Below are 14,723 nucleotides of genomic sequence, written 5' to 3' on the forward strand. Positions count from 1 at the left end.
GCAATCTACTGCAGAGACAGCCTGCAGAGTTATGTCATACTATCTAAGTCTGTGCCCAAACAATTTGAGTTTCTACTTCTAAAACTCCACCTTTCCAGAAACAAGTCTCTCACCGTTGCTGCTTGTTATAGGCCACCTTCAGCCCCCAGCTGTGCCCTGGACACCATATGTGAATTGATTGTCCACCATCTATCTCCAGAGCTTGTACTGTTAGGTGACCTAAACTGGGACATGTTTAACACACCGGCCGTCCTACAATATTAGCTAGATGCCCTCAATCTTACACAAACTTTCAATGAACCAGGTACCACCTCAAATCAGGTAAACACGGGCACCCTCATAGATATCCTCCTGACCAACCTGCCCTCTAAATACACCTCTGCTGTCTTCAACCAGGATCTCAGTGATCACTGCCTCATTGCCTGCATCCGTAATGGGTCTGCAGTCAAACGGCCACCCCTCATCACTGTCAAACGCTTCCTAAAACACTTCAGCGAGCAAGCCTTTCTAATCAACCTGGCCCGGGTATCCTGGAAGGATATTGACCTCATTCCATCAGTAGAGGATCCCTGGTTATTCTTTAAAAGTTCTTTCCTCACCATCCTAAATAAGCATGCCCCATTCAAAAAATGTAGAACCAGGAACAGATATAGCCCTTGGTTCACTCCAGACCTGACTGCCCTTGACCAGCACAAAAACATCCTGCGGCGTACCGTATTAGCATCGAATAGCCCCCGCGATATGCAACTTTTCAGAGAAGTTAGGAACATGCAGTTAGGAAAGCAAAGGCTAGCTTTTTCAAACATAAATTTGCATCCTGTAGCACAAACTCCAAAAAGTTCTGGGACACTGTAAAGTCCATTGAGAATAAGAACACCTCCTCCCAGCTGCCCACTGCACTGAGGCTAGGAAACACTGTCCCCACTGATAAATCCACGATAATTGAGAATTTCAATAAATAAAATTATACGGCTGGCCATGCTTTCCACCTGGCTACCCCTACCCCAGGCAACAGCCCTGCACCCCCCACAGCAACTTGCTCAAGCCTCCTCCATTTGTCCTTCACCCAAATTCAGATAACTGATGTTCTGAAAGAGTTGCAAAATCTGGACCCCTACAAATCAGCAGGGCTAGACAATCTGGACCTTCTCTTTTCAAAATTATCCACCGCAATTGTTGCAAACCCTATTACTAGCCTGTTCAACCTCTCTTTGAGATCCCCAAAAATTGGAACGCTGAGGGGGTTGTCCCCCTCTTCAAAGGGGGAGACACTCTTGACCCAAACTGTTACAGACCTATATCTATCCTACCCTGCCTCTCTAAGGTCTTCGAAAGTCAAGTTAACAAACAGATCACCGACCATTTCGATTCCCACCGTACCTTCTCTGCTATGCAATCTGGTTTCGGAGCTGGTCATGGGTGCACCTCAGCCACGCTCAAGGTCCTAAACAATATCATAACCACCATCGATAAAAGACAATACTGTGCAGCCGTATTGATCGACCTGGCAAAGGCTTTTGACTCTGTCAGTCACCACATTCTTATCGGCAGACTCAACAGCCTTGGCTTCTCAAATGATTGCCTCGCCTGGTTTACAAACTACTTCTCAGACATAGGTCAGTGTGTCAAATCGGAGGGCCTGCTGTCCGGATGTCTGGCAGTCTCTGGGGGTGCCACAAGGTTCAATTCATGGGGCGACTCTTTTCTCGGTATGCATCAATGATGTCGCTCTTGCTGCTGGTGATTCTCTGATCCACCTCTACGCAGACTACACCATTCTGTATACTTCTGGCCCTTCTTTGGACAATGTGTTAACTAACCTCCAGAAGAGCTTCAATGCCATACAACTCTCCTTCATGCCATACAACTCTCCTTCCGTGGCCTCCAACTGCTCTTAAATGCAAGTAAAACTAAATGCATGCTCTTCAACCGATCGCCGCCCCACCCATCCAATATCACTACTCTGGACGCTTCTGACTTAGAATATGTGGACAACTACAAATACCTAGTTGTCTGGCTAGACTGCAAATTCTCCTTCCAGACTCACATTAAGCATCTCCAATCCAAAATTAAATCTAGAATTGGCTTCCTATTTCACAACAAAGCATCCTTCACTCATGCATTGACTTCGGCAATGTCATTTACAAAATAGCCTCCAACACTCTACTCAGCAAATTGGATGCAGTCTATCACAGTTCCATCCGTTTTGTCACCAAAGCCCCATATACTACCCACCACTGAGACCTGTACAGTATGCTCTCGTTGGTTGGCCCTCGCTTCATATTCGTCGCCAAACCAACTGGCTCCAGGTCATTTATAAGTCTTTGCTAAGTAAAGCCCCGCCTTATCTCAGCTCACTGGTCACCATAGCAGCACCCACCAGTAGCACCAGCAGGTATATTTCACTGGTCACCATTTTCTACTTTGGCTGCCTTTCCTTCCAGTTCTCTGCTACCAATGACTGCAAAAAATCACTGAAGCTGGAGACTCATATCTCCCTCACAAACGTTAAGCATCAGTTGTCAGAGCAGCTCACAGATCATTGCACCTGTACATAGCCCATCTGTAAATAGCCCATCCAACTACTTCATCCCCATATTGTTATTTTTTTTCTCTTTTGCAGCCCTGAACCTCTACTTGCACATTCATCTTCTGCACATCTATCACTCCAGTGTTTAATTGCTAAATTGTATTTACTTCGCCACAATGGCCTATTTATTGCCTTATCTCCCTAATCTTACCTCATTTGTACACAACGTATATAGATTTGTTTCTATTGTGTTATTGACTGTATGTTTATTCCATGTGTAACTCTGTGTTGTAGTTTGTGTCACACTACTTTGCTTTATCTTGGCCAGGTCGCAGTTGTAATTGAGAACTTGTTCTCAACTGGCCTACCTGGATAAATGAAGGTGAAATAAAAAAATATTGGGTTGAGGTCGGGTGATTGTGGAGGCCAGGTCATCTGATGCAGCACTCCATCCATCTCCTTTTTGGTCAAATAGCCCTTATATAGCTTGGAGGTGTGTTGGGTCATTGTCCTGTTGAAAAACAAATGACTGTCCCACAAAGCACAAACCAGATGGGATGGCGTATCGCTGCAGAATGCTGTGGTAACCATGCTGGTTAAGTGTGCCTTAAATTCGGAATAAATCACGATAGTATCACCAGCAAAGCACTATCACACCTCTTCCTCCATGCTTCACGGTGAGAACTACACATGCAGAGATCATCCATTCACCTACTCTGCGTCTCACAAAGACACGGCAGTTGGTACCAAAAATCTCAAATTTGTACTCATCAGACCAGATTTCCTCCTGTCGTGTTTCTTGGCCCAAGCAAGTCTCCTCTTCTTATTGGTGTCTTTTAGTAGTGCTTACTTTGCAGCAATTCGACCATGAAGGCCTGATTCACACAGTCTCCTCTGAACAGTTGATGTTGAGATGTGTCTGTTACTTGAACTCTGTGAAGCATTTATTTGGACTGCAATTTCTGAGGCTGGTAACTAACGAACTTATCCTCTGCAGCAGAGGTAACTCTGTGTCTTCCTTTCCTGTGGCGGTCCTCATGAGAGCCAGTTTCATTGTAGTGCTTGATGGTTTTTGCGACTGCACTTGAAAAATCTTTAAAAGCTCTTGAAAATGTACGTATTGACAGACCTTCATGTCTTAAGTAATGATGGACTGTTGTTTCTCTTTGCTTATTTGAGCTGTTCTTGCCATAATATGGACTTGGTCTTTTACCAAATAGGGCTATATTCTGTATACCACCCCTACATTGTCACAACACAACTGATTGGCTCAAATGCATTAAAAACACAAATGAACTTTTAACAAGCTACACCTGTTAATTTAAATGCATTCCAGGTGACTACCTCATGAAGCTGGTTGAGAGAATGCCAAGAATGTGCAAAGCTGTCATCAAGGCAAAGGGTGGCTACTTTGAAGAACCTCAAATATAAAATATATTTTGATTTGTTTAACACTTTTTTGGTTACTGCATGATTCCATATGTGTAATTTCATAGTTTTGATGTATTCACTGTGTATTCAAAGTAGTACAAATATATAAATGAGTAGGTCTGTCCAAATTCTTGACTGGTACTGTATAAATGTAACATCAGGTTTGAGTATATTAAGACCATGATGGCTTTAGCTATTACCACAATAAATCAAAGGAAAACCTCAGACTGAAGCGACCACAGCGTCAGGATCAGTTGAGTTCGTCTGGCACTGCCCTCTCCCTGAGGCTATGTAAGAACCAATCACAGAGCCCAGTATCAGTGAGTGAACTCACGTTGCCGTCCTGTTAGAGCACAGAACTAATCTCAGGCTAATTATCCAATCAGAATGATTGTTTTGGCAGGGTGCCCAGAGGGGCCGTCAGACAAGGACAGACACGTATTCACAAGAGTACACATTAAATAATGTTTTTACACTGTGTGTGTTGCTCGCAGGTCTGTGGCGGTGGGGTCGGTGTGTCACTCTCGTGTGGCGGTGCGTTCGGCCCTGGCCTCTCTCCACCTGGAGAACAACCTTATAGAAGAAGACATCCCCTCCACTACCTTCAACTGTATTCAAGACCCTAGTAGTGTGGTCACACAGCCCCAGGAACACATACACGAAGTGTAGACCAGCTTCTCCATGTATAGATGTTCCACTGAACCATCATTAAACCTCCCTATTTCCCCACCTCCCTTTCTTCACTAATCACCTATGTCATCTCGTCATGTATGTAAACTCGTGTTTGTGATGTCACAGTCGATGATGATGATGATGATGATGATAAAGATACTAATTCGTACCAGTACAGTTGTGTTACCTTACTCGAACAGAAATGAAACTACTGATGTCTGTGTATGAAAATGCTCTAGCGGTTGAGAGACAATATTAAATAACAGCTATTCCAACCTGTGTATTTAAGGGTCTGGGGGAGGTTAGTCTTGGGGCAGGTTAGACGTATACCAGGGGTAACAGGGTTACAGTGTCAGTGGGAGATCTGAGGGAACATTGGGAAAGAATATAAACATCATACATGTTCTCCACCCTGAGTCCAGCCATATAAACATCTCCTGCAGCATCTGACGCGTCCTGTCATGTGAAAACATAGAAGGTCAGGTCAGCCTGGGTGGCAGGGTTAGGGTTGGGGAGGGAGTCTTTCTCTGTGTGTCTGAGCTGACAGGGATGGCATCATTTCTCTGTGGCACGTGGTGGATGGGAGTGTGTTTGTGTTGGAGGAAGGGCGCAAGACAGTTTGTGTGTGTGTGCACCTTTATGTCTGTGTGTATGTGTGCGTGTGTGTTTGTGCACGTCAGAGAGGGTTAGAGGCAGGGAGTGTGTGAGCAGGATTCATTATTTGTGTTAGCAGCTGGAGAGAAAGAGGGAAAAGGGGAAAGAGAGAGACATGAACATAGAAAAACCAGAAAGAGGGAGCTGTTCAGACTAGCTGCCCTGTTGAGAGAATACAAATACACTGTATAGGAGGGCAGAGGAGGAGAGGGCTGAGGAGGAGGAGAGGTGGGCAGAGGAGGAGAGCAGGGCAGAAGAGGAGAAGAGGTCAGAGGAGGAAAGGAGGAGAGGAGGAGAAGAGGGCAGAAGAGAGGAGGAGAAGAGGGCAGAAGAGGAGAGGAGGTCCGAGGAGGAGAGGAGGAAACGAGGGAGAGGAGGAGAGGAGGTCAGAGGAGGAGCAGAGGAGAGGAGAAGAGGGCAGAAGAGGAGAGGAGGTCAGAGGAGGAGAGGAGGAAACGAGGGCAGAAGAGGAGAGGAGGGCAGAGGAGGAGGATGGCAGAGGAGGAGAGGAGGAGAGGAGGGCAGAGGAGAAGAGGATGAGAGGAGGGTAGAAGAGAGGAGGAGAGCAAGGCAGAGGAGGGCAGAGGAGAGAAAGAGCGGAGGAGAGGAGGGCAGAGGAGAGGAGGAGAGGAGGGCAGAGGAGAGGAGGCAGAGGAGAGTGAAGATAGGAGGGAAGAGAGGAGATGTGTTCTGAGTTCAGAACTGGAGCAGTATTCTCTCACAGAGAGTTAAGTGGGCAGTAAAGGAGAGTGAGAAGGGAGGAGAGAGACAGAGGGAGTTGGACAGCTGGAGTGGGTTCTGAGCTGCTCTCCTATTTGGGAACTGAAGCCGCAGGAGCCCTGGTGTCCTGCCAACCTTATTGACAAAGTGACTTTACGAATCTGTTCTTTCGGTTGTTTTCCCTCCCCCTCTCTCTCTCTCTCACATGTATTCAACAGTTATAAAGAAGTTCACAATGACCCATTCTTCTGCCTGTGCTCCCCAGTTGTAGGACATCCTAGCTGAGCTGTGTGTGTTTTCATGCATGTGTGAGTGTGTGCATAAATTATATAATTTACATAACAAATGATCAGAATCCACATATACTGTCGTGGCCATGAAATAAATGTAAATTGCTTTACAGGCTCCTGAGTGGCGCAGCGGTCTAAGCACTGCATCTCAGTGCAAGATGCGTCAACACAGTCCCTGGTTCAAATCCAGGCTGTGTCACATCCAGTTGTGATTGGAAATCCCATAGGGCGGCGCACAATTGGCCCAGCGCCGTCCGGGTTTGGCCGGGGTAGGCCGTCATTGTAAATAAGAATTTGTTCTTAACTGACTTGCCTAGTTAAATAAAGGTTAAATAGAAAAATACAGGCGGTGCAATTGCTCTGGCAAAGTTGAGGCATTGCGTTTCATAAGCAGTTCTCTGTCAGGGTTTAAATGAAGAACAGAAGGACCTCCACGGGCACTACTGTTACATACACACCACCCTTACCAGAGAGAGAAGAGGTGGAGAGGGAGGTAGAGAGGAGGTGAGTATAGAAAGGGAGAGGGGTGAGGTGAGTATAATATGCGGGAGAGAGAGAGTTGGGGAGGTAGAGAGGAGGTGAATATAGTATATGAGAGGGGAGAGAGAGAGAGAGAGAGGAGGTGAGAATAGTATGTGAAAGGGAGAGAGGGAAAGAGAGGGGGAGGTGAGTAATGGGGGAGAGGCAGGGAGAGAGAGGAGGTGAGTACAGTATGTGAAAGAGAGAGAGGAGAGGGGGAGAGGCAGGGAGAGGGAGAGAGGTGAGTACAGTATGTGAAAGGGGGAGAGAGGGAGAGAGGTGAGTAGTATGTGAAAGGGAGAGAGGGAGAGAGGTGAGTACAGTATGTGAAAGGGAGGGAGGGAGAGAGGTGAGTACAGTATGTGAAAGGGAGGGAGAGAGGTGAGTACAGTATGTGAAAGGGAGAGAGAGAGGTGAGTACAGTATGTGAAAGGGAGGGAGGGAGAGAGGTGAGTACAGTATGTGAAAGGGAGAGAGGAGAGGTGAGTACAGTATGTGAAAGGGAGAGAGGGAGAGAGGTGAGTACAGTATGTGAAAGGGAGAGAGGGAGAGAGGTGAGTACAGTATGTGAAAGGGAGGGAGAGAGGTGAGTACAGTATGTGAAAGGGAGGGAGGGAGAGAGGTGAGTACAGTATGTGAAAGGGAGGGAGAGAGGTGAGTACAGTATGTGAGGTGAGTACAGTATGTGAAAGGGAGGGAGAGAGGTGAGTACAGTATGTGAAAGGGAGAGTGAGAGGTGAGTACAGTATGTGAAAGGGAGAGGGAGTACAGTATGTGAAAGTGAGTACAGTATGTGGAGGGAGAGAGGTGAGTACAGTATGTGAAAGGGAGGGAGAGAGGTGAGTACAGTATGTGAAAGGGAGAGAGGTGAGTACAGTATGTGAAAGGGAGGGAGAGGTGAGTACAGTATGTGAAAGGGAGAGAGGTGAGTACAGTATGTGAAAGGGAGAAGGTGGTACAGTATGTGAAAGGGGGAGGGAGAGAGAGTGAGTACAGTATGTGAAAGGAGGAGAGAGGTGAGTACAGTATGTGAAAGGGAGGAGAGGTGAGTACAGTATGTGAAAGGGAGGGAAGGGTGGTACAGATGTGAAAGAGGAGGTACAGATGTGGGAGAGAGGTGAGTACAGTATGTGAAAGGGAGGAGAGGTGAGAGATGAAAGGGGAGGGAGAGTGGTAATGTACAGTATGTGAAAGGAGAGAGGGAGTACAGTATGTGAGAGGAGAGAAGTGAGTACAGTATGTGAAAGGAGAGAGAGAGGTGAGTACAGTATGTGAAAGGGAGAGGAGGAGATGAGGTGAGTACAGTATGTGAAAGGGAGGAGGAGAGGGTGAGTACAGTATGTGAAGTATGGAGGGAGAGAGGTGAGTACAGTATGTGAAAGGGAGGGAGAGAGGTGAGTACAGTATGTGAAAGGAGGAGAGAGGTGAGTACAGTATGTGAAAGGGAGAGAGGTGAGTACAGTATGTGAAAGGGGGGAGAGAGTAGAAAGGGAGAGTACAGTATGTGAAAGGGGGAGAGAGGTGAGTACAGTATGTGAAAGGGAAGGGGAGAGTATGTGAAAAAAGTGAGTACAGTATGTGAAAGGGGAGGGAGAGAGGTGAGTACAGTATGTGAAAGGGAGGGAGAGAGGTGAGTACAGTATGTGAAAGGGAGAGAAGTGAGTACAGTATGTGAAAGGGAGAGAGGTGAGTACAGTATGTGAGTACAGTATGTGAAAGGGAGAGAGGTGAGTACAGTATGTGAAAGGGAGAGAGAGGTGAGTACAGTATGTGAAGGGAGAGAGAGAGGTGAGTACAGTATGTGAAAGGGGAGAGGTACAGATGTGAAAGTGACAGTACAGTATGTGAAAGGGAGAGAGGTGAGTACAGTATGTGAGGAGGAGAGAAAGGAGTACAGATGTGAAAGGGAGAGAGGTGAGTACAGTATGTGAAAGGGAGGAGGTGAGTACAGTATGTGAAATGTGTACAATGTGAGGAGAGAAGGTGAGTACAGTATGTGAAAGGGAGAGAGGTGAGTACAGTATGTGAAAGGGAGAGAGGTGAGTACAGTATGTGAAAGGGAGAGAGGTGAGTACAGTATGTGAAAGGGGGGAGTACAGTAGTGAGTACAGTATGTGAAAGGGGAAGGAGAGAGGAGAGAGTACAGTATGTGAAAGGGAGAGAGGTGAGTACAGTATGTGAAATGGAGGAGTGAGTACAGTATGTGAAAGGGAGGGAGGTGAGTAGTATGTGAAAGGGAGGAGAGAGGTGAGTACAGTGTGAAAGGTGTGTACAATGTGAAAGGGAGAGAGAGAGGTGAGTACAGTATGTGAAAGGGAGAGAAGTGAGTACAGTATGTGAAAGGGAGAGAGGTGAGTACAGTATGTGAAAGGGAGAGAGAGAGGTGAGTACAGTATGTGAAAGGGAGAGAAGTGAGTACAGTATGTGAAAGGGAGAGAAGTGAGTACAGTATGTGAAAGGGAGAGAGGTGAGTACAGAATGTGAAATGGAGGGAGAGAGGTGAGTACAGTATGTGAAAGGAAGGGAGAGAGGTGAGTACAGTATGTGAAAGGGAGAGTGGGAGGTGAATACAGTATGTGAAGGGGGGGAGAGAGGTGAGTACAGTATGTGAGAGGGAGAGAAGTGAGTACAGTATGTGAAAGGGAGGGAGAGAGGTGAGTATAGTATGTGAAAGGGAGGGAGAGAGGTGAGTACAGTATGTGAAAGGGAGAGAGGTGAGTACAGTATGTGAAAGGGAGAGAAGTGAGTACAGTATGTGAAAGGGAAGGGAGAGAAGTGAGTACAGTATGTGAAAGGGAGGGAGAGAGTGAGTACAGTATGTGAAAGGTACAGTATGTGAAAGGGAGGGAGAGGTGAGTACAGTATGTGAAAGGGAGAGAGAGGTGAGTACAGTATGTGAAAGGGAGAGAGGTGAGTACAGTATGTGAAAGGGAGAGAAGTGAGTACAGTATGTGAAAGGGAGGGAGAGAGGTGAGTACAGTATGTGAAAGGGAGGGAGAGAGGTGAGTACAGTATGTGAAAGGGAGAGAGGTGAGTACAGTATGTGAAAGGGAGAGAGGTGAGTACAGTATGTGAAAGGGAGAGAGGTGAGTACAGTATGTGAAAGGGAGAGAGGTGAGTACAGTATGTGAGAGGGAGAGAGGTGAGTACAGTATGTGAAAGGGAGAGAGGTGAGTACAGTATGTGAAAGGGAGAGAGGTGAGTACAGTATGTGAAAGGGAGAGAAGTGAGTACAGTATGTGAAAGGGAGGGAGAGAGGTGAGTACAGTATGTGAAAGGGAGAGAGGTGAGTACAGTATGTGAAAGGGAGAGAGAGAGGTGAGTACAGTATGTGAAAGGGAGAGAGAGTGAGTACAGTATGTGAAAGGGGAGAGAGAGGTGAGTACAAGAAAGGGAGAGAGGTGAGTACAGTATGTGAAAGGGAGAGAGGTGAGTACAGTATGTGAAAGGGAGAGTGGGGTGGGAGAGAGAGGTGAGTACAGTATGTGAAAGGGAGAAGAGGTGAGTACAGTATGTGAAAGGGAGAAGTGAGTACAGTATGTGAAAGGGAGAGAGAGGTGAGTACAGTATGTGAAAGGGAGAGAAGGTGAGTACAGTATGTGAAAGGAGGGAGAGAGAGGTGAGTACAGTATGTGAAAGGGAGAGAGAGTGAGTACAGTATGTGAAAGGGAGAAAGGAGAGTGAGAGGTGAGTACAGTATGTGAAAGGGAGAGGGAGAGGTGAGTACAGTATGTGAAAGGGAGAGAAGGTGAGTACAGTATGTGAAAAAGAGGGAGGAGAGGTGAGTACAGTATGTGAAAGGGAGAGAGAGGTGAGTACAGTATGTGAAAAGGGAGGGAAGGTGAGTACAGTATGTGAAAGGGAGAGAAGTGAGTACAGTATGTGAAAGGGAGAGAAGTGAGTACAGTATGTGAAAGGAGAAAGGTGAGTACAGTATGTGAAAGGGAGGAAGGTGAGTACAGTATGTGAAAGGGAGGGAGAGAGGTGAGTATAGTATGTGAAAGGGAGAGAGGAGTGAGTACAGTGTGTGAAAGGGAGAGAGGTGAGTACAGTATGTGAAATGGAGAGAAGGTGAGTACAGTATGTGAAAAAGAGAGAGGTACAGATGTGAAAGGGGAGAGAGGTGAGTACAGTATGTGAAAGAGGGAGAGAGGTGAGTACAGTATGTGAAATGGGGGAGGTGAGTACAGTATGTGAAGGTGAGTACAGTATGAAAGGGGAGAGTGAGTACAGTATGTGAAAGGGAGAGAGAGGTGAGTACAGTATGTGAGTACAGAATGGAAGAGAGGTGAGTACAGTATGTGAAAGGAGGGAGAGAGGTGAGTACAGTATGTGAAAGGGAGAGAGGAGTACAGTATGTGAGTACAGTATGTGAAAGGGAGGAAGAGGGAGTATGTGAAAGGGAGGAGGTGAGTACAGTATGTGAAAGGGAGGAGAGAGAGTACAGTATGTGAGGAGAGAGAGAGGTGAGTAAGTATGTGAAAGGGAGGAGAGAGGTGAGTACAGTATGTGAAAGGGGGAGAGAGGTGAGTACAGTATGTGAAAGGGGAGGGAGAGGGAGAGAGGTGAGTACAGTATGTGAGAAAGGGAGAAAGGGAGAGAGGAGGTGAGTACAGTATGTGAAAGGGGAGAGAGGTGAGTACAGTATGTGAAATGGGGAGAGAGAGGTGAGTACAGTATGTGAAAGGGGAGAGAGTGAGTACAGTATGTGAAAGGAGAGAAGTAGTACAGTATGTGAAAGGGAGAGAGAGGTGAGTACAGTATGTGAAAGGGAGAGAGGTGAGTACAGTATGTGAAAGGGAGAGAGAGAGAGTGAGTACAGTATGTGAAAGGGAGTATGTGAGGGAGAGAGAGGTGAGTACAGTATGTGAAAGGGAGAGAAAGTGAGTACAGTATGTGAAAGGGGGAGAAGAAATGAGTACAGTATGTGAGAGGGAGGTGAGTACAGTATGTGAAAGGGGAGAGAGGTGAGTACAGTATGTGAAAGGGAGAGAGGTGAGTACAGTATGTGAAAGGAGGAGTGAGTACAGTATGTGAAAGGGAGAGAGGTGAGTACAGTATGTGAAAGGGAGAGAGGTGAGTACAGTATGTGAAAGGGAGAGAGAGGTGAGTACAGTATGTGAAAGGAGAGAGGTGAGTACAGTATGTGAAAGGGAGAGAGAGGTGAGTACAGTATGTGAAAGGGAGAGAAGTGAGTACAGTATGTGAAAGGGAAGGTGAGTACAGAGAAAGAGGAGATGTGAGTAGTACAGTATGTGAAAAGGGAGAGAGGTGAGTACAGTATGTGAAAGGGAGAGAGGTGAGTACAGTATGTGAAAGGGAGAGAGGTGAGTACAGTATGTGAAAGTGAGTACTATGTGAGGGAGAGAGGTGAGTACAGAATGTGAAATGGAGGAAGGTGAGTACAGTATGTGAAAGAGAGGGAGAGAGGTGAGTATAGTATGTGAAAGGAGAGAGGTGAGTACAGTATGTGAGTACAGTATGTGAAATGGAGAGAAGTGAGTACAGTATGTGAAAGGGAGAGAGAGGTGAGTACAGTATGTGAAAGGAGAGAGGTGAGTACAGAATGTGAAATGGAGGAAGGTGAGTACAGTATGTGAAAGGAGGGAGAGAGGTGTACAGTATGTAGGGAGAATGTGTACAGTATGGAAAGGGAGAGAGGTGAGTACAGTATGTGAAAGGGAGGGAGAGAGGTGAGTACAGTATGTGAAAGGGAGGAGAGAGGTGAGTACAGTATGTGAAAGGGGAGGGAGAGAGGTGAGTACAGTATGTGAAAGGGAGAGAGGTGAGTACAGTATGTGAAAGGGAGAGAAGGTGAGTACAGTATGTGAAAGAGGGAGAGGTGAGTACAGTATGTGAAAGGGAGAGAGAGGTGAGTACAGTATGTGAAAGGGGAGAGAGGTGAGTACAGTATGTGAAAGGGAGAGAGGTGAGTACAGTATGTGAAAGGGGAGAGAGGTGAGTACAGTATGTGAAAGGGAGAGAGAAGGTGAGTACAGTATGTGAAAGTGAGTACAGATGTGAGAGGGAGAGAGGTGAGTACAGTATGTGAAAGGGAGAGAGGTGAGTACAGTATGTGAAAGGGAGGGAGAAGGGAGTACAGTATGTGAAAGGGAGAGAGGTGAGTACAGTATGTGAAAGGGAGAGAAGTGAGTACAGTATGTGAAAGGGGAGAGGTGAGTACAGTATGTGAAAGATGATGTGATTACAGTATGTGAAAGGGAGAGAAGTGAGTACAGTATGTGAAATGGGGAGAGAGGTGAGTACAGTATGTGAGAAGAGAGGGAGTATGTGAAAGGGAGAGGTGAGTACAGTATGTGAAAGGGAGAGACAGGTGAGTACAGTATGTGAAAGGGAGAGGTGAGTACAGTATGTGAAAGGGAGAGAGAGAGGTGAGTACAGTATATGTGAGTACAGTATGTGAAAGGGAGAGAAGTGAGTACAGTATGTGAAAGGGAGAGAGGTGAGTACAGAATGTGAAATGGGAGGAAGGTGAGTACAGTATGTGAAAGAGAGGGAGAGAGGTGAGTATAGTATGTGAAAGGGAGAGAGGTGAGTACAGTGTGTGAAAGGGAGAGAGGTGAGTACAGTATGTGAAATGGAGAGAAGTGAGTACAGTATGTGAAAGGGAGAGAGATGAGTACAGAATGTGAAATGGAGGAAGGTGAGTACAGTATGTGAAAGAGAGGGAGAGAGGTGAGTATAGTATGTGAAAGGGAGAGAGGTGAGTACAGTGTGTGAAAGGGAGAGAGGTGAGTACAGTATGTGAAATGGAGAGAAGTGAGTACAGTATGTGAAAGGGAGAGAGAGAGGTGAGTACAGTATGTGAAAGGAAGGGAGAGAGGTGAGTACAGTATGTGAAAGGGAGAGTGGGAGGTGAATACAGTATGTGAAAGGGAGGGAGAGAGGTGAGTACAGTATGTGAAAGGGAGAGAGTACAGTATGTGAAAGGGAGAGAGGTGAGTACAGTATGTGAAAGGGAGAGAGAGAGGTGAGTACAGTATGTGAAAGGGAGAGAGAGGTGAGTACAGTATGTGAAAGGGAGGGAGAGAGGTGAGTACAGTATGTGAAAGGGAGAGAGGTGAGTACAGTATGTGAAAGGGAGGGAGAGAGGTGAGTACAGTATGTGAAAGGGAGAGAGGTGAGTACAGTATGTGAAAGGGAGAGAGAGAGGTGAGTACAGTATGTGAAAGGGAGAGAGAGGTGAGTACAGTATGTGAAAGGGAGAGAGAGGTGAGTACAGTATGTGAAAGGGAGAGAAGTGAGTACAGTATGTGAAAGGGAGAGTACAGTATGTGAAAGGAGAGAGGTGAGTACAGTATGTGAAAGGGAGAGAAGTGAGTACAGTATGTGAAAGGGAGGGAGAGAGGTGAGTACAGTATGTGAAAGGGAGAGAGGTGAGTACAGTATGTGAAAGGGAGAGAGAGGTGAGTACAGTATGTGAAAGGGAGAGAAGTGAGTACAGTATGTGAAAGGGAGAGAAGTGAGTACAGTATGTGAAAGGGAGAGAGGTGAGTACAGAATGTGAAATGGAGGAAGGTGAGTACAGTATGTGAAAGGAAGAGGAGAGAGGTGAGTACAGTATGTGAAAGGGAGAGAAGTGGTACAGTATGTGAAGGGAGGGAGAGAGGTGAGTACAGTATGTGAGAGGGAGAGAAGTGAGTACAGTATGTGAAAGGGAGAGAGGTGAGTACAGTATGTGAAAGGGAGGGAGGTGAGTACAGTATGTGAAGGGAGGGAGAGAGGTGAGTACAGTATGTGAAAGGGAGAGAGGTGAGTACAGTATGTGAAAGGGAGAGAGGTGAGTACAGTATGTGAAAGGGAGAGAGGTGAGTACAGTATGTGAGAGGGAGAGAGGTGAGTACAGTATGTGAAAGGGAGAGAGGTGAGTACAGTATGTGAAAGGG

General features: G+C 46.4%; 1 protein-coding gene and 1 long non-coding RNA gene across 4 annotated transcripts in view; both read left to right on the forward strand.

Annotated features, from left to right (window-relative positions):
• Positions 1-5,003, forward strand: part of si:dkey-32e6.6 (extracellular matrix protein 2) — a 46,742-nt gene extending 41,739 nt beyond the window's left edge. Inside the window, exon 10 of the mRNA XM_052481792.1 lies at positions 4,456-5,003. Within this exon, the coding sequence (XP_052337752.1) occupies positions 4,456-4,630 (175 nt within the window). The 3' untranslated portion in view covers positions 4,631-5,003. The remainder of the gene's footprint in view (positions 1-4,455) is intronic.
• Positions 5,004-7,668: 2,665 nt separating this feature from the next.
• LOC127912582 (uncharacterized) overlaps positions 7,669-14,723 on the forward strand; it is an 8,352-nt gene continuing 1,297 nt past the window's right edge. For 2 of the 3 annotated variants that reach the window (XR_008083319.1, XR_008083321.1), the window contains exon 1: positions 14,488-14,530. This is a non-coding gene — a long non-coding RNA (uncharacterized LOC127912582). Of the gene's footprint in view, positions 7,714-14,487; positions 14,531-14,723 lie in introns of those variants that run through there. The other variant, XR_008083320.1, reaches the window with a different exon arrangement.

This window comes from Oncorhynchus keta, chromosome 27 (genome assembly GCF_023373465.1).
Source record: "Oncorhynchus keta strain PuntledgeMale-10-30-2019 chromosome 27, Oket_V2, whole genome shotgun sequence".
In the NCBI taxonomy this organism is placed as follows: Eukaryota; Metazoa; Chordata; class Actinopteri; order Salmoniformes; family Salmonidae; genus Oncorhynchus; species Oncorhynchus keta.